Consider the following 15,900-nt stretch of genomic DNA (forward strand, 5'->3'; position numbering starts at 1 on the left):
GGAAAATTCTGTCAAGTTAAACTGCAGAACCACTTGGAGAGGGCAGGATCGGGGAGTGGGAGTGGACCCAGTTAGAAAAGAGTGGGCACCAAATGTTGGCAATGAATATCTGGGCAAACAGAGACTCTAAGGTGGACTATGTCAACCAGTGGATTATGGAGAGAATTCATAGTGGTTGGAATGGCGAGTTTGACAGTAATTCAGAACTTTTGAACTGTCAAAACCTATTAAGCAGGACACTCAGAGCATGCCCTGGGGTGATGTCGGTGTCTGTCCTCCATCCCAGGGTGCAGAGGCGTTTGGGAGACTTGATGTGACTTCTCTTCTTGTCTCACCCTTCCCCCAGAGACAGGCAGGAAAAAAAGACAGTGTGGAAATGATGATCTCACTAACCCTCCTGTAGCCCTTGACCCTTATCACCCTAGTCAGCTATGTAAAAATCATAAAAATAAAAATAACTAATATAAAAATTAAGTAATAAAATATTTAAGAAAAATTTTTAAAAAGGAACTTTGCCAGTGTCAGAGATGACCCCAGACCCGATGTCTCCAATTGCCAGTAAGTGCGGGATCCAGCATAGCCCATCACCTGCATCAGTCTACACACACACTGGTGGCTGCCATTACCCAGTCACACAGCTTCAACAACCACCTGAGTGCTAAGGAAAACATTGCTGCAGGTGGCTTATAAAATATAACAATGCAACTTGATGAGAAAGAGCAGGGAAAATGTGTCTGGAATGTTGAGTTCACAGACTGCTAGTGCCAGAGACCAAGATCAAACTCTGCAGGCAATAATCTGCAATTGCACACAGGCCAAACCAAGGTTAAGGCCTGTGGGCAAGAAGCTGCAGTTGGACAATGGTCCAAGGCCACAGAACTGTGGGTTTAGGGAATCCTTGAGATAGTTATGTGCTGACATCTGCACTTCATTCACACTGTTGCTTCCTGATCATCACACGTTGGCTGCTTATCATCAATATACCACACAACTATCAAACATTGTGCCTCAAGATGTCTGCAATTTGATTCCACAAGAAGTTTAAGAAAACATGGAAATAGATACTTGCCAGGTTTGCCCCCAACCTTGAAAGTGGGGGCTTCGCTCTGGCAGCCCTGCTCTTCTATTATCTTTTTCTCATGTCTATCACACTTCTTATTTTCTCAGTTGTGTGTTGCCACTCTCTCAAGCACTGTCTATGCTGAAGCTGGGAGAAGGAAACACCCACAACTAGGTATTAGTATTTTATTACAGAAGCAATGTACATTCAGTAGAGATTCTTCAAAGATGTTATTTCAAGCAAATAAATGGTTAATTACAGCTAACAAGAGAATGCTGTTGCGGTCTCATGCGTACTGAATTTAATTTCATTGCAGTAAATTTCAGTTTCCTACTATCTCAGGCAAAATGCTATGTGGTCCATGATGGGTTAATCATCAACATCATCAGCATCATGAACAACAACAAAAGCTAGATTCTAAAATGTGATACACTCAAAGAGTTACAGAGTTTACCTGCTGCCCTAGGATAGGCGATAGATCATCATAGATACCACCAAATTTTGCTATTATTGAGAGATTAAAATGCTATGGAGAAAAGCAATTGGGCATAAAGCAAATCATGGGTTCATAGAGAAGGCAAACTGCAATTATCAAAGCAGTCAAATGTACATTGCCATGCTGCTACTTCTGGAGGCCAATTCATTATCTAAATTCCTGACTTCAGGAAAGTCAGCAGGCTCAGTATAAATCAATCCAATTCGGAGTACATAGATCAAGAAATGAAATTACAGTTTCAAAGGGTTTCCGACAAGTTCCTTCCTTCTGCAACTCTCCAGCTCAGGTTTGCTAATAAATCAATGGCCTCTGCTACAGTGGATTCAGGGTCCCTCTGAGGCAGTGAGTATCTCATTGTTTACACGAAAAAAGCTGTACTCAATTTGTTTTATTGAAGGCTAAATTGAAGTTTTCAATGGAACCATGCCCTTTACAGCCCTCAGGAATAGGAGCGGACAGGAAATACTTAAGTATTGTTATTACAATGATGTTTCAATTGGGTTGATTGCAAATGCTCTCCACAGATACTGCTTCTGATCACTCTCCACAATGTCCACACTGACAACATCGTGGACTTGAGGCACGTATCCCTTAGGGCATATCAGTGTATCTAGGGTGAAAAAGAAGCTATCATCTATCACCCCATTTCTTCCATCCACACTGGTGACCCGGGCCTGCAGAGACAAAGGAAAGAAACTATCACAACCACACCATATTGTAACCTTGCTTGCACTTGCTCACTCTGGCTCTTTCCAGGAAGTCTCTCCATCCCCATCAGAATTCCCAGTCTGGCTGGCACCCTATGAATGCCAGGGATGCTCTGGAAACACAACTGGGACCAACCTCACTTCTTCACAGGTAATTCAGGACCCCTGGGTAAAGCACCCAGATCTGCCCTGAGAGACTCTGCTCTCACTGTTTCTCACTGTGTACATTAATCATGATTTAAGGAACTTTCTACTACTTTGCAGCTGCACTCCTCAGATCACATAGAGCACTTTGTGTGGATGGAAGAGACAGACTACTACATTCAACTTTTCACAACAAAATTCTCACACACAAATTGCACTTCACAGTGTTTTCTTGAAACATTTTACTAGCATCTTAACAGTATGCTAACTACACAGCAAAGTTTGCTAATCGCATAGAAGGTATATGTGATTCCATGAATTTTGCATTTAATTCTTGAAGTTGTTATTCTCAGAAGGAGACTATACTTTTACAACAGTAGAATGTTCAGATATCACAGCACACAAAGTAGAAAGCAGAGAATGAAATTATCACCAGAGGAAACATGGACAGTAAGGATCGTCAAGTGCAGAATGCAAACAATTTACCTCTTTGACATGATTGCGCATAATAGGCTTCACTGAGTGTATCTTCATTTTCGAGGTGCCAGGTTGAATTGAATACTCAACCTCCAACCAGTCTCCCTTATAAGGCACAAAACCTACAAGAGTTATGGAGATACATCAGATACGTTATCTCTTACTGAAATCAGGATGGACTCACCTGCTTTATCAGTGCCCTAACATTGCAAAGAAGCTTGTAAATGTCCTGCCCAGATTACATTGCAGACTTTAGATGGACACCTTTGCAACCTTTCACTTACAAGCACCATTACCATGCCTTGCATCCCCTTTGTGCTGCCCTGATTTAATAAAATCAATTTGGGAAAACAGTGAGAAGACAGCACTACAGTTCAGTTCACAGCCACATTTGGGTACCATCCGGAGTCTATTAAACAAATGAATGACTACGTTGCCAACCATTTCAAAGAGGCAGTTAACTACAAAGGTGTGAGCATGTGCTTGAAATTGGCGTTCTGTGTTAAAGACTGTGCAGCTGTAACCCTCTCCATTTGGAATCTCGGTCAAAGTGCTAATTCTCTTGGGCTCTCAGTTTCTCATTCACTGCACTTGGCTCTCCTGCTTCTTCCACATTTCATAGCTCCATCCTTCCCAAGGCTCAACCCAAATACATGACAATTACTTGTCCCTCTCAATTCTTTCAAACAAGCCTATTCATCAGCCATCACTTTCAGCTCGAACCTAAACTTCTATCAGGAATCCTCTCCCAATTCTAACTCCCCCTGGACAGCATTTTACAATGTTGTCCTAACTACTTTCTTGACCCCATCCTTGTGGGACGTATTGTCTTCTCAACCAAAGAGACACTGTGAAGTTTGTACAACAAAACCCAAGCCTGACTCCTGGTTAGAAATCTGAGAGAAGGTAAATGCAAGGCTGGTGTTTGGGATGAGCTCATGAAACCTTTGTATTTCAGGCTCATGACAGCTGCATCAGGTTCACCAATCATCAAGAAGATAGTGCCGGGCAGAGTTCAACCCTTAGAAATAACTGGATTTCAAGTCAAATGTGGACCTCAGAGACACCCCGTCTCAACCCGTTCCTGAAACATCTCTATTATAGAATCTCTGTTAAATTACATACCTTCCTTCTATACCTACATGATTATTGTTTTAGACTAGCAAGTAAGTTGCTGACTCAGTGGCATAGTTGACTAAGCCTCTGCCTTTGGAGCTGGCATTCCTTATGGACATCAGTTCATATCTTGCTTGTTCCTCATCCCACACAGCTCCCTGCTTATGGCCTTGGGAAGACTTAGTGGATGGGTCATGTCCATTGATCTCTTTTCCTCTGTGGAACTCCCGGTTTAAGACTTGTCTTCTGATTGGTTCAGCTCTGGTGCTGTGGCCATTTTGGAAGTGGGCAAGCAGATGAAAGGTCTGTGTCTCCCTCTCTCTCTGTCTCTGTCTCTGTAATGCTACCTTTCAAACATAATAAATAAATCTTTTTTAAAGATCAATTAAATTATTTAATCACTGAAAGACAAATTTGATGTCTACTAACTACTTTCATGCCTAAAAATGCTAGTAGAAAATACCTAGATACCTAGGATCATATATTATTTTCAATTCCATGTGTGCTGTTCAACCCTTTAGGAGTCACTTTCTGGAACTTTGTATGCTATACACATTGTTCTAGTGCTAGGATCCTGTCAGTAAATAAACACTCAAAAGAGTATATTAGTGTGGAAACAATGGTATTACCTACTTTCACCCTGTAGCCCTTGACCCTTGGTACCCTAATCAACTAAGTAAGATGATTAAAAATTAATTAAGAAAAAAAACCAAAAGATTGGAGTCCTTCATAAGCAGGCATAAGTCCACCATGCTGCTATTTAATTGTATCCCGATATTTGTAGGTACGGCCAATGGCAGAGAAGGTCTATATATGTAATAATATAGAGGTTATCGGTGGGGGGTGGGGTTTGGGGACTGCAAATCCCTAAGCCTATGCAACTGTATCATAAAATAATAAAATAGGGTCCAGTGCATTTGCATAGCTTCTAAACTGCTCTCCTTGCATGTGCCGGGAACCCATACGGGCACCAGTTCTAATCCCGGCAGCCCTGCTTCCCATCCAGCGCCCTGCTTGTAGCCTGGAAAACAGTCGAGGATGGCCCAAAGCCTTGGAACCCTGCACCCACATGGGAGACCCGAAAGAAGCTCCTGGCTCCTGGCTTTGGATAGGCTTAGTTCTGGCCGTTGTGGCCTCTTGGCAAGTGAATCATCAGACGTTAGATCTTCCTCGCTGTCTTTCCTCCTCTGTGTATCTGACTTTCCAATAAAAACAAATCTTAAAAAAATGATACAATAAATAAAACTGAGCATATAGACATATAAATAAAGTGATGAAAATAGCTTTGAATAATAAAATGAAAAAAAAGGTCACTTTTCTAAAAAATTGAAATCATACCTTCAGAAATAACATCTAGGGAGAAGTGAACTCTTTCATTCATATAGACAACATCGTTCCATACAGCAATAACAGTATCAATTAAAATGACACTATTCAGGTCTGATGCTCTTGTGTTAGGGGTATCATCAGAGAGATCAATCACCTGCAAGAAAAGTAGACATTTCCTTCTGCCACAACAAAAAATTGAGAAGGGAATCTGATATAATTACAAGATTCATGTTCAAGAAAGATTTTGAACAATTATCTTCCACACTAGTTTGTCATACAGTAAATAGGTCACAGGTTCAATGATGAGTCAAAACCAGTAATTGTGCTTTCTGTATGGTTTAATTACTTGTGACAAGGCTAATGTTTATTCAATGTTAAGCACTTGTTACTTGAGGTTCATTGATAGAATGTCATTGTGTTCTAGAAAATCAAGATCAAGAAAGCTGAAAAAAAAATTTGAAAAGATGGTAAAAAATGGTTGTGTCCATGCTCCCAAGTGAGGAATTTTAAAATTGGAAGAAAATAGCACCATCAAATAGGAAAGACTGAGTTTTAAGCTGGACTGTCAAATAAGAGAATGAATGCTCTGTTGAATGACAGTGTAGGTGCAGGAACATGAGACAGAGAGAAGAAATAAACAATAGACACAATAGACAGGTAAACTATGAGAATTAGGACACTTAAGCACGGAAAAGGACCAGAAGATAAAGATGCTAAAAAGGCTTTGAAAACAAAAGCAAGGTGACAAAGAGATGTCAAACCATGGTATTTGAATCCACGACAGAGGTTTTGAACAATTTTGCTTATCGCGACCACAATAGTTTGTATTAAAAACTTCTGAAACACAAAAAAATTATGAAAGGATTACAAAAATAAAACTATTCCTTTCGTAAGTCATACTTTCATTAGCTAAAAGCAACTAATTTCTGTTTCAGCTTTTTTTGTGCACAAAACTGACATAATTATCCTCATTAAGGCATCACATAAATACTACTACAAAACCAGATAAGAAATACTAAATTTCAAAAAAGTGCGTTGCTACAAATATTATGAAAGCAGAAACTATACATCAGGGATAAGGCTTCAATGTAATATTGTATCCCCCATGCAGGTCACATTAGGTAGGAGGATTAATTAAGCACAACACTGGAATAAGAGACTCTACCCAAATTCTGTCTTACCGGGAAGGATCCCGACACTTCAGACACTTCAATTTCTTCCAAATCAATAATACCACTCTGTGCACCTCTCAGCGGGGTGGTGCTTGTCTCAAAACTACGGGGGCCGAGGGACTCATCAGTCACAGCACAAGGACCAGAAGATCTGGCCAGAACTCCCTGTTGGTTTTCCAGATTGCTCTCATCTATGAGACAGGTAAACAGGGTCACATTACTTATTCAGAAGCAAAGATCCAGAACAAAGAAGGCTTACCCTGACCATCTACATTACATGCCCTTAACCCTCCGTGTTTCTTGTTAAAATTGTTTATAAATAACCACATTGCATGTATTTTGTGATACAGATTTAGCAGCATGACAATAATTCCCACCCTGCCTTCCTTGGGCTCACATTACACCAACCACTGCTTCCTTCCTTATTTGTCCCCCGTTTTTCCAAATGGCATATTTTCATTTCCCTTGGAAATCACAGTCTTAGTAACCCAAGAGATAAAGAGATCAACAAGTGGGGAAAGCAAAAACAGAAACAAAACAAAGAAACAACAAACCGCCTCCGTTCATCCCAAGCAGAGACAAAGGTTGCAGCAATAATCAAACCCCAAGCAGTCAATTTCACTCCTATAAAATACATTTGTGTACTCTGTGTATTAGTTATCACAGATCAGTCCCTCGACCTAGCAAACGATGTACATGACAATACCTGCTTACAAAAGTATATTCACCATGGTACGTCAGTTTTGAGATCTACAAATGCCTTCTAGAAGGTAGTCACCTGCACCACAATTGCCTATGAAGTCTGTGACTCTCTGCTGCTCTTTTATCTTTTTTTTTTAAAGATTTATTTATTTTTTATTACAAAGTCAGATATACAGAGAGGAAGAGAGACAGAGAGGAAGATCTTCCGTCCGATGATTCACTCCCCAAGTGAGCCGCAACGGGCCGGTGCGCACCAATCCGAAGCCAGGAGCCAGGAATCTCCTCGAGGTCTCGCACACGGGTACAGGGTCCCAAGGCTTTGGGCCGTCCTCAACTGCTTTCCCAGGCCACAAGCAGGGAGCTGGATGGGAAGTGGAGCTGCCGGGATTAGAACCGGCGCCCATATGGGATCCCGGGGCGTTCAAGGCGAGGACTTTAGCCACTAGGCCACGCCGCCAGGCCCTGCTCTTTTATCTTATGAGCATCACAACCTCCTGAGGAACTGTAGTTGCCCCTCCTGCCTGCCTCTTCAAAGTACCCAGGACACACTGACATGCTCTCCTGGCCCCACTCTACACGCCATTACTCGTTTCTTTTCCTGGGGGAGCCCATCAGAGAACAACATTTCTGCGTTTGATTCCAGCAGTTAGTTGGGCAAAAGGGCCAACCGGTCCACTAGGGAACACATATAGGTCTCATCCCCTTAGCTGCACAGGTCATCTACTGGAGATGGCAAATGAGATTCTCGCACAGCTGGGGGAGTTCTACTGCCTAACAAGTGAGAAACTACCAGTAGAGGAGGCACGCAGACAAGCAGGGACTCAGTCTGTCCATCAGGGGGCCTTGAGTGACAGTCCATTCCCAGAGTGGAAGAACGTGATGGTGGCTTAAGGCTGCCTGCCGGGTGGACAGGAGGAGGCTTGTTTCCCAACCCTGAAGACTCCAGATCCTCACCAAGGACTATCAGTAGGAGCACCGAGGACTACATCCCAACTGCCAAGGAGACCACGGGGAAATGGAGTGCCTTTGGAGGCCAAGAACTCTGAGGGTACCCACCCCATTTGGATCTACCACATGGGATGGAAGAAGCCCAAATCCTGCCTTGCAGGTTCCAAGGTCATTGGAACGACAACCAGGAGCACTGAGTGCTCCGCAGAAACAGAAGAACAGTAAACTTCCTTCGGGACTAGGGAGAGGAGCTTTCTCTGGTCTTTGCCTGGTTCCAACTTTGGGTCTCCACCCTCTCTCGTAATGACCATCAGGATCGCTCCAGAAACCCCTCAAAACAAAGAAACAAACAAACAAACCAGAATAGATAGACAGAGAACAAGGAAAGCTTAGAAACAGACAGGAAACAGTCGGCGGGGACGCACTTATAACTCACTGGGTGGGACACAAAGATTAGTTACTCCTCCCTGGGGTATTGAAGATTTCTCTGCACACCCCTCCTATAACTGTTCACCTAAACTGTTGACATATGTCTTGTTAGAGTTATAGAGTTAGACCACCTGAAAAACAGCCAGGTTCAGCAAAATCATGCTTCAACGCTATAAACTGCCAAATACTAAAATTAAAATAGACATGAGACAGCTGAATAGTAATCTATAGCCATTTTAAGGTGTATAGAACCTGGTTGTATATAAACCAATAATTGAAATGTCAATGCAGAAGTCACAGGATGTGGTTCAGAACTTGCATTCTTTTTTTTTTCTCTTTTAACATATTGGTTACTCAATACCATGTCAACTAATTCCATAATGTTATAAATTGTTACTGATGTAATGTCGGGGCTTTTAATTGATCGAGATGATACTCTGCCGGCTCTACCTTCAGACCAGAGATGGTCTCCCCAAGAAACCGTTGAACTTATCTGGACAATAAGATGCTGGACTTTATGCTTGGTAGATGCTTGCAATGAAAGACTCTCAACTGAATTTGAACTGTGGTAATGCAACAAGGTGGAGGAATCCACCATGGTGGGGTTTGGAGAGGGGTGGGGGGTAATCCCAGTGCCTATAAAACTATGTCACATCATGCAATGTAATCAATAAAAAAAAAAGAAAGCTCACATTTGGCACTAAAAATTTATTTTTAAAAACCCAAGAATATAGTTCATGCAAATATATTTTTTAACACACACATACAAAGAGGCTGCCTGCTGGAATTTAATCCATTTACCATAAGTGTCGACACCTCACACGCATGTGATGGGCAAATGGGGCTGGCTAGCCTACGAAACCAGCTATGGTACATGTCTGTCAGCCTACCTACCTAGCTTTAGTTCTTCTGAAAGATAGGGCTGCCTATCTTCCAACGACAGCACCTGTGGACATCCCAGGCTCACCCAGCACTCGTCAAAGAATTGCACATATGACTGAACATTATATCTGTCCAACTAGATCCCTTTAAGAATTCACTTGGCTTCACTAAGCATATACTTGAAGCCCTGATATACTATACCAGAGTTAGGAGATACAAGCACATTCTCATGGGCCTCATGGGAGGGGTCAGTTTTGATGTTTCTCTCATACAGTAATTAGGTATGTCCAGATGCTTGAGATGGTCATGACTGAGAAGTTGCAGATCTGTTCTGAAGACCATTTGCAAATATAAATAGTACCTTTGTTAAAATATGTTATTCTGGCCAGGGGAAGCCCAGCCAGATGCCTGCTACATGGTCAGCAGTCACACGATGACCATCCATGCCAACTCATCAAGGGTCAGAGGGCACTGGTTCTTCCATGCATGTAGAATCCAGGAGTTTGAAGAATGCCATCAATTTTTGTTGTTGTTGTACTGTCTTTGTGGATTGCCTTATAGAAAGCCTTGTTCACTTTCCTCCTACTTTCTCTCCTCTATTTTAAAAATTTAGTGTTAAGCTGTTATGTACATGGAATAAGTGATGGAGATTGAAAGACAAAGAGAAACGGAGAGATTTTGCATCTACTGTTTCACTCCACAAATACTGAAAAATGCTCGAGTTGTGCTGTGTTAAGCCAAGAACCTAGAAATCCACCTGATTCTCCCTTCTGCCCAATATGGAAGCAGATATTTAAACCAGACATTGTGGGTCCTAGAGAGCACATTAGCAGGAAGATGTGTCTTTACTGGAACAGACCCTTCCACCAAGGCCTTCCAAAACAACGTCCCAGGCCCCAAGATGGATCTTCAGCACAGTGCCACAGTCCTCAGCCAGCACATTTTGCCACCCCATCCTTTCACGATGTATACATCATGTGGGTCTCTCAGGGTGCACCACAGCCTGAATGGTTTTGTCAGGTTGTACCCTGCCAGCCATAGAGTAATACACCAAAGCAGCAGGCCAGTGAACATGAGTGCTTGTGCTGTCCACAGATGTCTTCAAAATCAAATGTGAAGTAAGGGGTATTCTCAAACACTGTTCCTGGGAATCTAAATACATTTATACATACACATGCATGCACACATCCGAATATAAACGTGGCAAAGCTAACCAAAATCTCACCAAAGAGAGACGAATGGCTAAAGGATATAGGAGGCCTTTCCACAGACTGCAAATCAATGACTCCAAAGCTAATGGAAAAAGCAGTCTAGTAAAGAGGACATTCCACAGCAGGTGTCATAGGAGTGGACAGACATGATGCAGAGGGAAGCACTGAGTCATGTGCTGTATCCAGCAGATGAGAAAAACAAAAAGGAATGCAGAGAGATCTTGGGACTGATGAGGGCACAGACAAAAAAGGCCAGGTCTAGTCTAGTGACGTTGGCCACTGCCATTGCTGAACAACAAAGATCCTCCAATCTCCTCATGTGGCGCCCTGGTGTTGTGTCTCCAAGTCTGTCTTAAGTCTTGCACCTCTGACATGGCCCCGTCTCTCTTTTGGGCCAGTGTTCCCTCAACCCTGCATCTATCCCCATGGGTGCAATGCAATAGGCAGTAGGTGCTAAACACAACCTGCTCCTCGATGATTCCCAGAATGACTGGTTTCAGCCATTGACAGCAAAGCTCACACGGGCTCCTCTGCTGTGCTTTCCTGAAATTCCCTGAAATGCCAATTGTACACTTCACAGCCAGAGTCGTACGCTGAAGCCCAAACCATGATTCAAGCACTCTGGACTTGCACTTTCTCGGTCACAGACTTGTCTTGGCTCCAGCAGCTTACAGCTGATCTAGGCCTGAGGTCTCAGAGTCCAGGTACTTGCCCTCTGAAATTGTTGGGGAACCATCTGCAGCTGATGACTGGAGGGGACACAGGGGACATTGTGTTGTTAGCAGGAGGGCACCCTGCCTCTCTGTGCTCAAGTAGATGATGAAAGCTGTGGACTCACTCTCCGGACAATCCCGTGATCACATGCAATTTGCTTCAGTTCCCTAAAGGTTTGCAATATGTCCAAGGTGACCTAGGTCCCTCCCAGAAACCTGTTATGCATTCACATTGCCACTGGCCTCTCGTGGCCACACTCAGGAGAATTCATCACAATGAAATCTTTAGATCTCTGCCCTAATTCAACTGCCTCATGGCCACCCCTTTAGACACCCACAGAGGACTGTTCCTTTCTGGTCTTGCATTCCACAGCAAAATTATCACAGATGTGAGATGAGCATTAAAATGCTGCTGCTGCTTCACTTATTCTTAAACACTGGTTACAATGTTGAATGTATACCTGATTTCCGGGCACTTGTTCCGTCAGCTTTCGTGATAAAAGATACGCTGTTCTTCTGATCTAGCAAACAAACAAGGGAGGAGACAGAACAGTGTCTGCTTCCAGTGTGTTGTGATAAAAACTCATAAATGGTGAAAGTGGCCTTGCGAATTCTGAGCAGAACTTCCAGATAAGGAGAAAACTGAGACATCAATCAGAAGAAATGTGCTTTGTGCTGTGTTGTGGAATTAGAGAAAGGGCGTTCACGTTCAGTGACAGCAGGGGAGGAACAAGAAGACAGAGGGAAGTGCACACCACCCAGGGGAAGGACAGATAATTCCTGCCATTCAAGATCCATAAGCAGGAGATAGAACCATTAAATGAATGTAGGAAAAGTCAGTTGTAATCGGAGACAGAGATGAAAAAACCCAAACAGACTAAGGGTTATTCAATCTCTGTCAGAGAGATGTACAAGAGTTTTGCTTATAGGAAGCACAATATTTGTATACAGAGAGCTAAAACTCAAACCAATTGCTCATGATTCCCTGAGGGTAAACACAGATATTGTCTCCACTTGCATATTTACCCTGCTGTTAATGTGTTTGTGCATAAAGATTCTTGTCTATTTACCACTACTCACGGTAAAAGTTAAATACAAGAAAAACTGACAATGAAAATCCGCATTAACAAACCATTCCCAACAAATACTGATGCAGAAGTCTCGTAGCTTCTTGGAAGTGAGGCTTCAAACTTAACACTCTACCTCTGTGTTGGTGACAGTCAAGTGTGTAGAATGATCAGAAACAGCAAGGGTGAAAGCCAGCGGGAATAAGCAACTGTCCCCACACTGCACACTCAGTCTTACTGGAAAGGATTTCTACTCTTGGGACGGTTCCCCTAACTTCCACACTGGCAGCACCTTTCTTCCCACCTCTCAATGGCACTCTCCTCAGTACTTACGTGGAGGGACCCATCAACCATGACATAATCAGCAGGGGAACTTGACACCGCTTGTTGCTCACTTCCAAAATATCTGTCATTTATGAGATAGGTCGACAAGGTCACACCCCTTAGGCTCAGATGTGAAAATCCAGTACACAAAAGCCCCACCCTGGTCATCTGCCTTGTGTTTTCTTGACCCTTCATACACCGTATTAGGAATCTAACGACACCAGCCTAATAGGACTGTAAAGCCACACACACGTAACCTCCACGATCTCTGATTGCCTCGCAGATCGAAGCAGCAATCATATCAGACGCACATGAAGCTACTGTATGCTCATACTCTTACTCTAAGAAACAAAACGATCACAGTAACATAGTCAGGAATTACATCTCCAGGTCCCCCTCGCACCTCTGAAAGACACCTGGAGATTTATTTACAAGTGGCTGCAAGTGCCCACTTATTTTGCTGTTGTGCACAAGCACAGGGCACATGTCCCCCATGGGAGATTTGGTTCTAGCAGGCTCCTGGCCAAAGGGCAAGTCTGGTCTGCTGAGGGATGGATGGATACCTGGCAAAGGGCTGCTCTGTTGAGGGATGCCCGACTCAACACACATGGCCGCTAATGTACATTTATGTCAAGTGAACAGCAAATGCAAAGTAAATTGAACAGTTCCTGCGTTCTTTTGGCAAAGTAGGAAAGCTCCTGGAGTGGGAGACTCACCAAAAATGGCAGCCGTGTAGCTCTCCCCACCCACCTTCCCAACCTGGGCTTTCTGTGTCTTCCCCACCCCACTCTGGGGGAGGCAGGACCTGGAGGCTTGAGCTAAGGCCAGGCCACACAGGACAACCCCCACACATGGGATTTCACAGGCAAACTCACACAGTCCTGCAGAGCCTAGACTCCATGGACCCGTGCGGGGACTCTCCCAGAACAGCCTCCGGGCCCCTGTTTCAGGGATGGCACAATCACACAGCCAGGTTCCTCGTGTCCTGGGGGAGGAAAGGTACTGAGAGTACCTTGGGGGACACTGGCTGCCATGGGCAGCCTCACAGCATTTACAGTGAAAGAAGGTTACCTTGCTTCTCACCAGCCTGAGCCTTCTGCGCCCACATCATGCGTCCTGGCACCACAAGACGATGTGAAGTCCAAGGCCTCCTCTCTCCTGCAGACCACACCGGCTCTAAGGGAACAGCTTCCTGCTCCTCTTCTTCGGTGTCTACTGGTCAAGTACCAAGCTGCAGACAATGGCCTTTGATGAGGAGCTCCAATGGCCAAGAAGCCCCCGCGGCCACGCCCAGCAGCTCCCGAAAGCAGCTCACATGCTGCTCTCCCTCATCTCAGCACTGTCTGATCTGCCCCTGACACTTTGTAGCCAATGGGCCTGGGCACACCTCGAGCTGCACAGCCAGTAGGATCCAGTCAGAAGCAAACATCTCAGCCCCTCACTTCCACAGCATTTGTGGCTTTTCAAAACCCTCAGGAATATTCCTTGGGAGTGGCAAGTACTGGTCTGGACCTGAAGGTAACAGATTCTTGTGCTGCCTTTCCTGGTCCTACCTCAACGTGTACCTGGGACATGCACCCTGTGAGGTGCAAACGGCCCAGCCCTCCCATTGGCCAAATCAGAGCTCCCCTCAGAGACTGAGATTGAGTCCATGCGTGTGTGCGGGGTGGAGTGTGACATCCCGTGTGTATGTAAATGTTGCAGAGTCTTCATGTCTCCATCTATTACCCAGGGCTTCTTCATTGGGAGACCTTTGGCAATCTAACCAGAAGTTGTTTGATAAGCATTACCACCATGGGATTTGAGGCAGTGACACTGTTACACTTCCTGTACTTGGGCGTTTATTCAGTCAGCAGTTCAGCCTTCACTGCTGACCCTGAACACTGGATGGGCTGGAGCTAATCATTGCTAAACTGAAACAATATTGGTGCTGGGATGCAGTTTCCACAGTAGGAGGAATCCAGAGACAAGGAGCATAAAACTAATACATACAGGACATGGGGGCTATGAATAGCCATCCTCTGACCATGGAGGCCAGTCTGTTGCCATGAGACACCTGGGATGCACAGGGTTGGAGGGGTGGGCAGCTGTCCATGCGGCAGTGGTTTTACCAAGGGCACAAGTCAGAGCCGTGGGAAGTAGGCAACTAAGTCCTGCCTGCGTGTCATGAGAAACAGTTTCCCTGCTGCGTGACACCCTGGGAACTGGTCACCTCCCCTCTGAAGAAGCAGGTGGTACTCGGGGAGCTATAAGTAGGTGGAGGTTGTCTCCTTGACTGGTGGGAACAACCCATGTCCCCAGTTCCTGCAGATCCATGGAGTGGAAATGGGGAGTGAGAAAGAGAGGATGGGGACTGGGAAAGAAGGGAGGCAGTGGGCCCTAAGGCACTTGGTGTCCCAAGATAGCATGTACAGACGTGCAGGGCTCTCTGATAGGCCAGGTTCAAGGGACAGGCCCCTCTCGTCGAAACCTTGGTGCAGGGCCCAGAGATCACCAATTCACGTGCATTGCTCCTGGGTCCTGCAGAGGCCAAAGAGGTAGTGAGATCCACAGCAGACCCTGTGTGTTCCTTTATCCTACAGAGATAGGCCCCCTCAGGTCTGTGATGCCTGATAGAGGCCAAAGGGCAGCGCAGTGGCAAATCACTTCCTGTACTTGCAAGGCACTGTTAACCTGTTAACACTGCTAACCTGCAGGCACGGATGCTAGCAGCTCTGCTCCCTGTCAGGCCGGGCCTCTCTCTGCAGCCCCCTCCCCCATGGCCATCCCTTCCCTCCCAGGAGGCTTCTGGGACAAGCAAGCATCTCCAGTGGCTATGGGAAGTTGCTCTGGATTTAGCTCTACTCTGCTCAGCAAAGCTTTGCAGATTCACAGAGTCCTCACCCTGGTTTCCTGATCCCCATTCAACAAGTGCTTTCTTGATGTTCCAGCTGTATTCCTAGTCCCTGCGAGGTGTCCTTTCAGGGGGTTTTAGGGAGAATGCATCAGCCATATGATGAGATGACTTTTAATTGTGAAGGGAACTTAGAAAAGAAGCAAGCATAGGATTATTTTGTTGTAGTGAAAGGGAAAATTTATCAAGGCCGGGTTGACGAGTTTTAGGAATGAGGAGATTAACCAAAA

At 44.6% G+C, this 15,900-nt stretch overlaps 1 protein-coding gene across 1 annotated transcript; it reads right to left on the reverse strand.

The window, feature by feature from the left end:
* Positions 1-2,035: 2,035 nt before the first annotated feature.
* Positions 2,036-13,966, reverse strand: LOC131478660 (cancer/testis antigen 55-like). The gene is made up of 6 exons (XM_058659175.1): positions 13,849-13,966; positions 11,848-11,907; positions 6,511-6,692; positions 5,339-5,483; positions 2,894-3,006; positions 2,036-2,230 (listed from the first exon to the last, which is right to left on the reverse strand). The coding sequence occupies exons 1-6, from the start codon at positions 13,886-13,888 to the stop codon at positions 2,036-2,038; spliced, it is 735 nt and encodes a 244-aa protein (XP_058515158.1). The 5' UTR covers positions 13,889-13,966.
* Positions 13,967-15,900: the final 1,934 nt, after the last annotated feature.

The sequence above is a fragment of the Ochotona princeps genome, chromosome X (assembly GCF_030435755.1).
Source record: "Ochotona princeps isolate mOchPri1 chromosome X, mOchPri1.hap1, whole genome shotgun sequence".
Lineage (NCBI taxonomy): Eukaryota > Metazoa > Chordata > Mammalia > Lagomorpha > Ochotonidae > Ochotona > Ochotona princeps.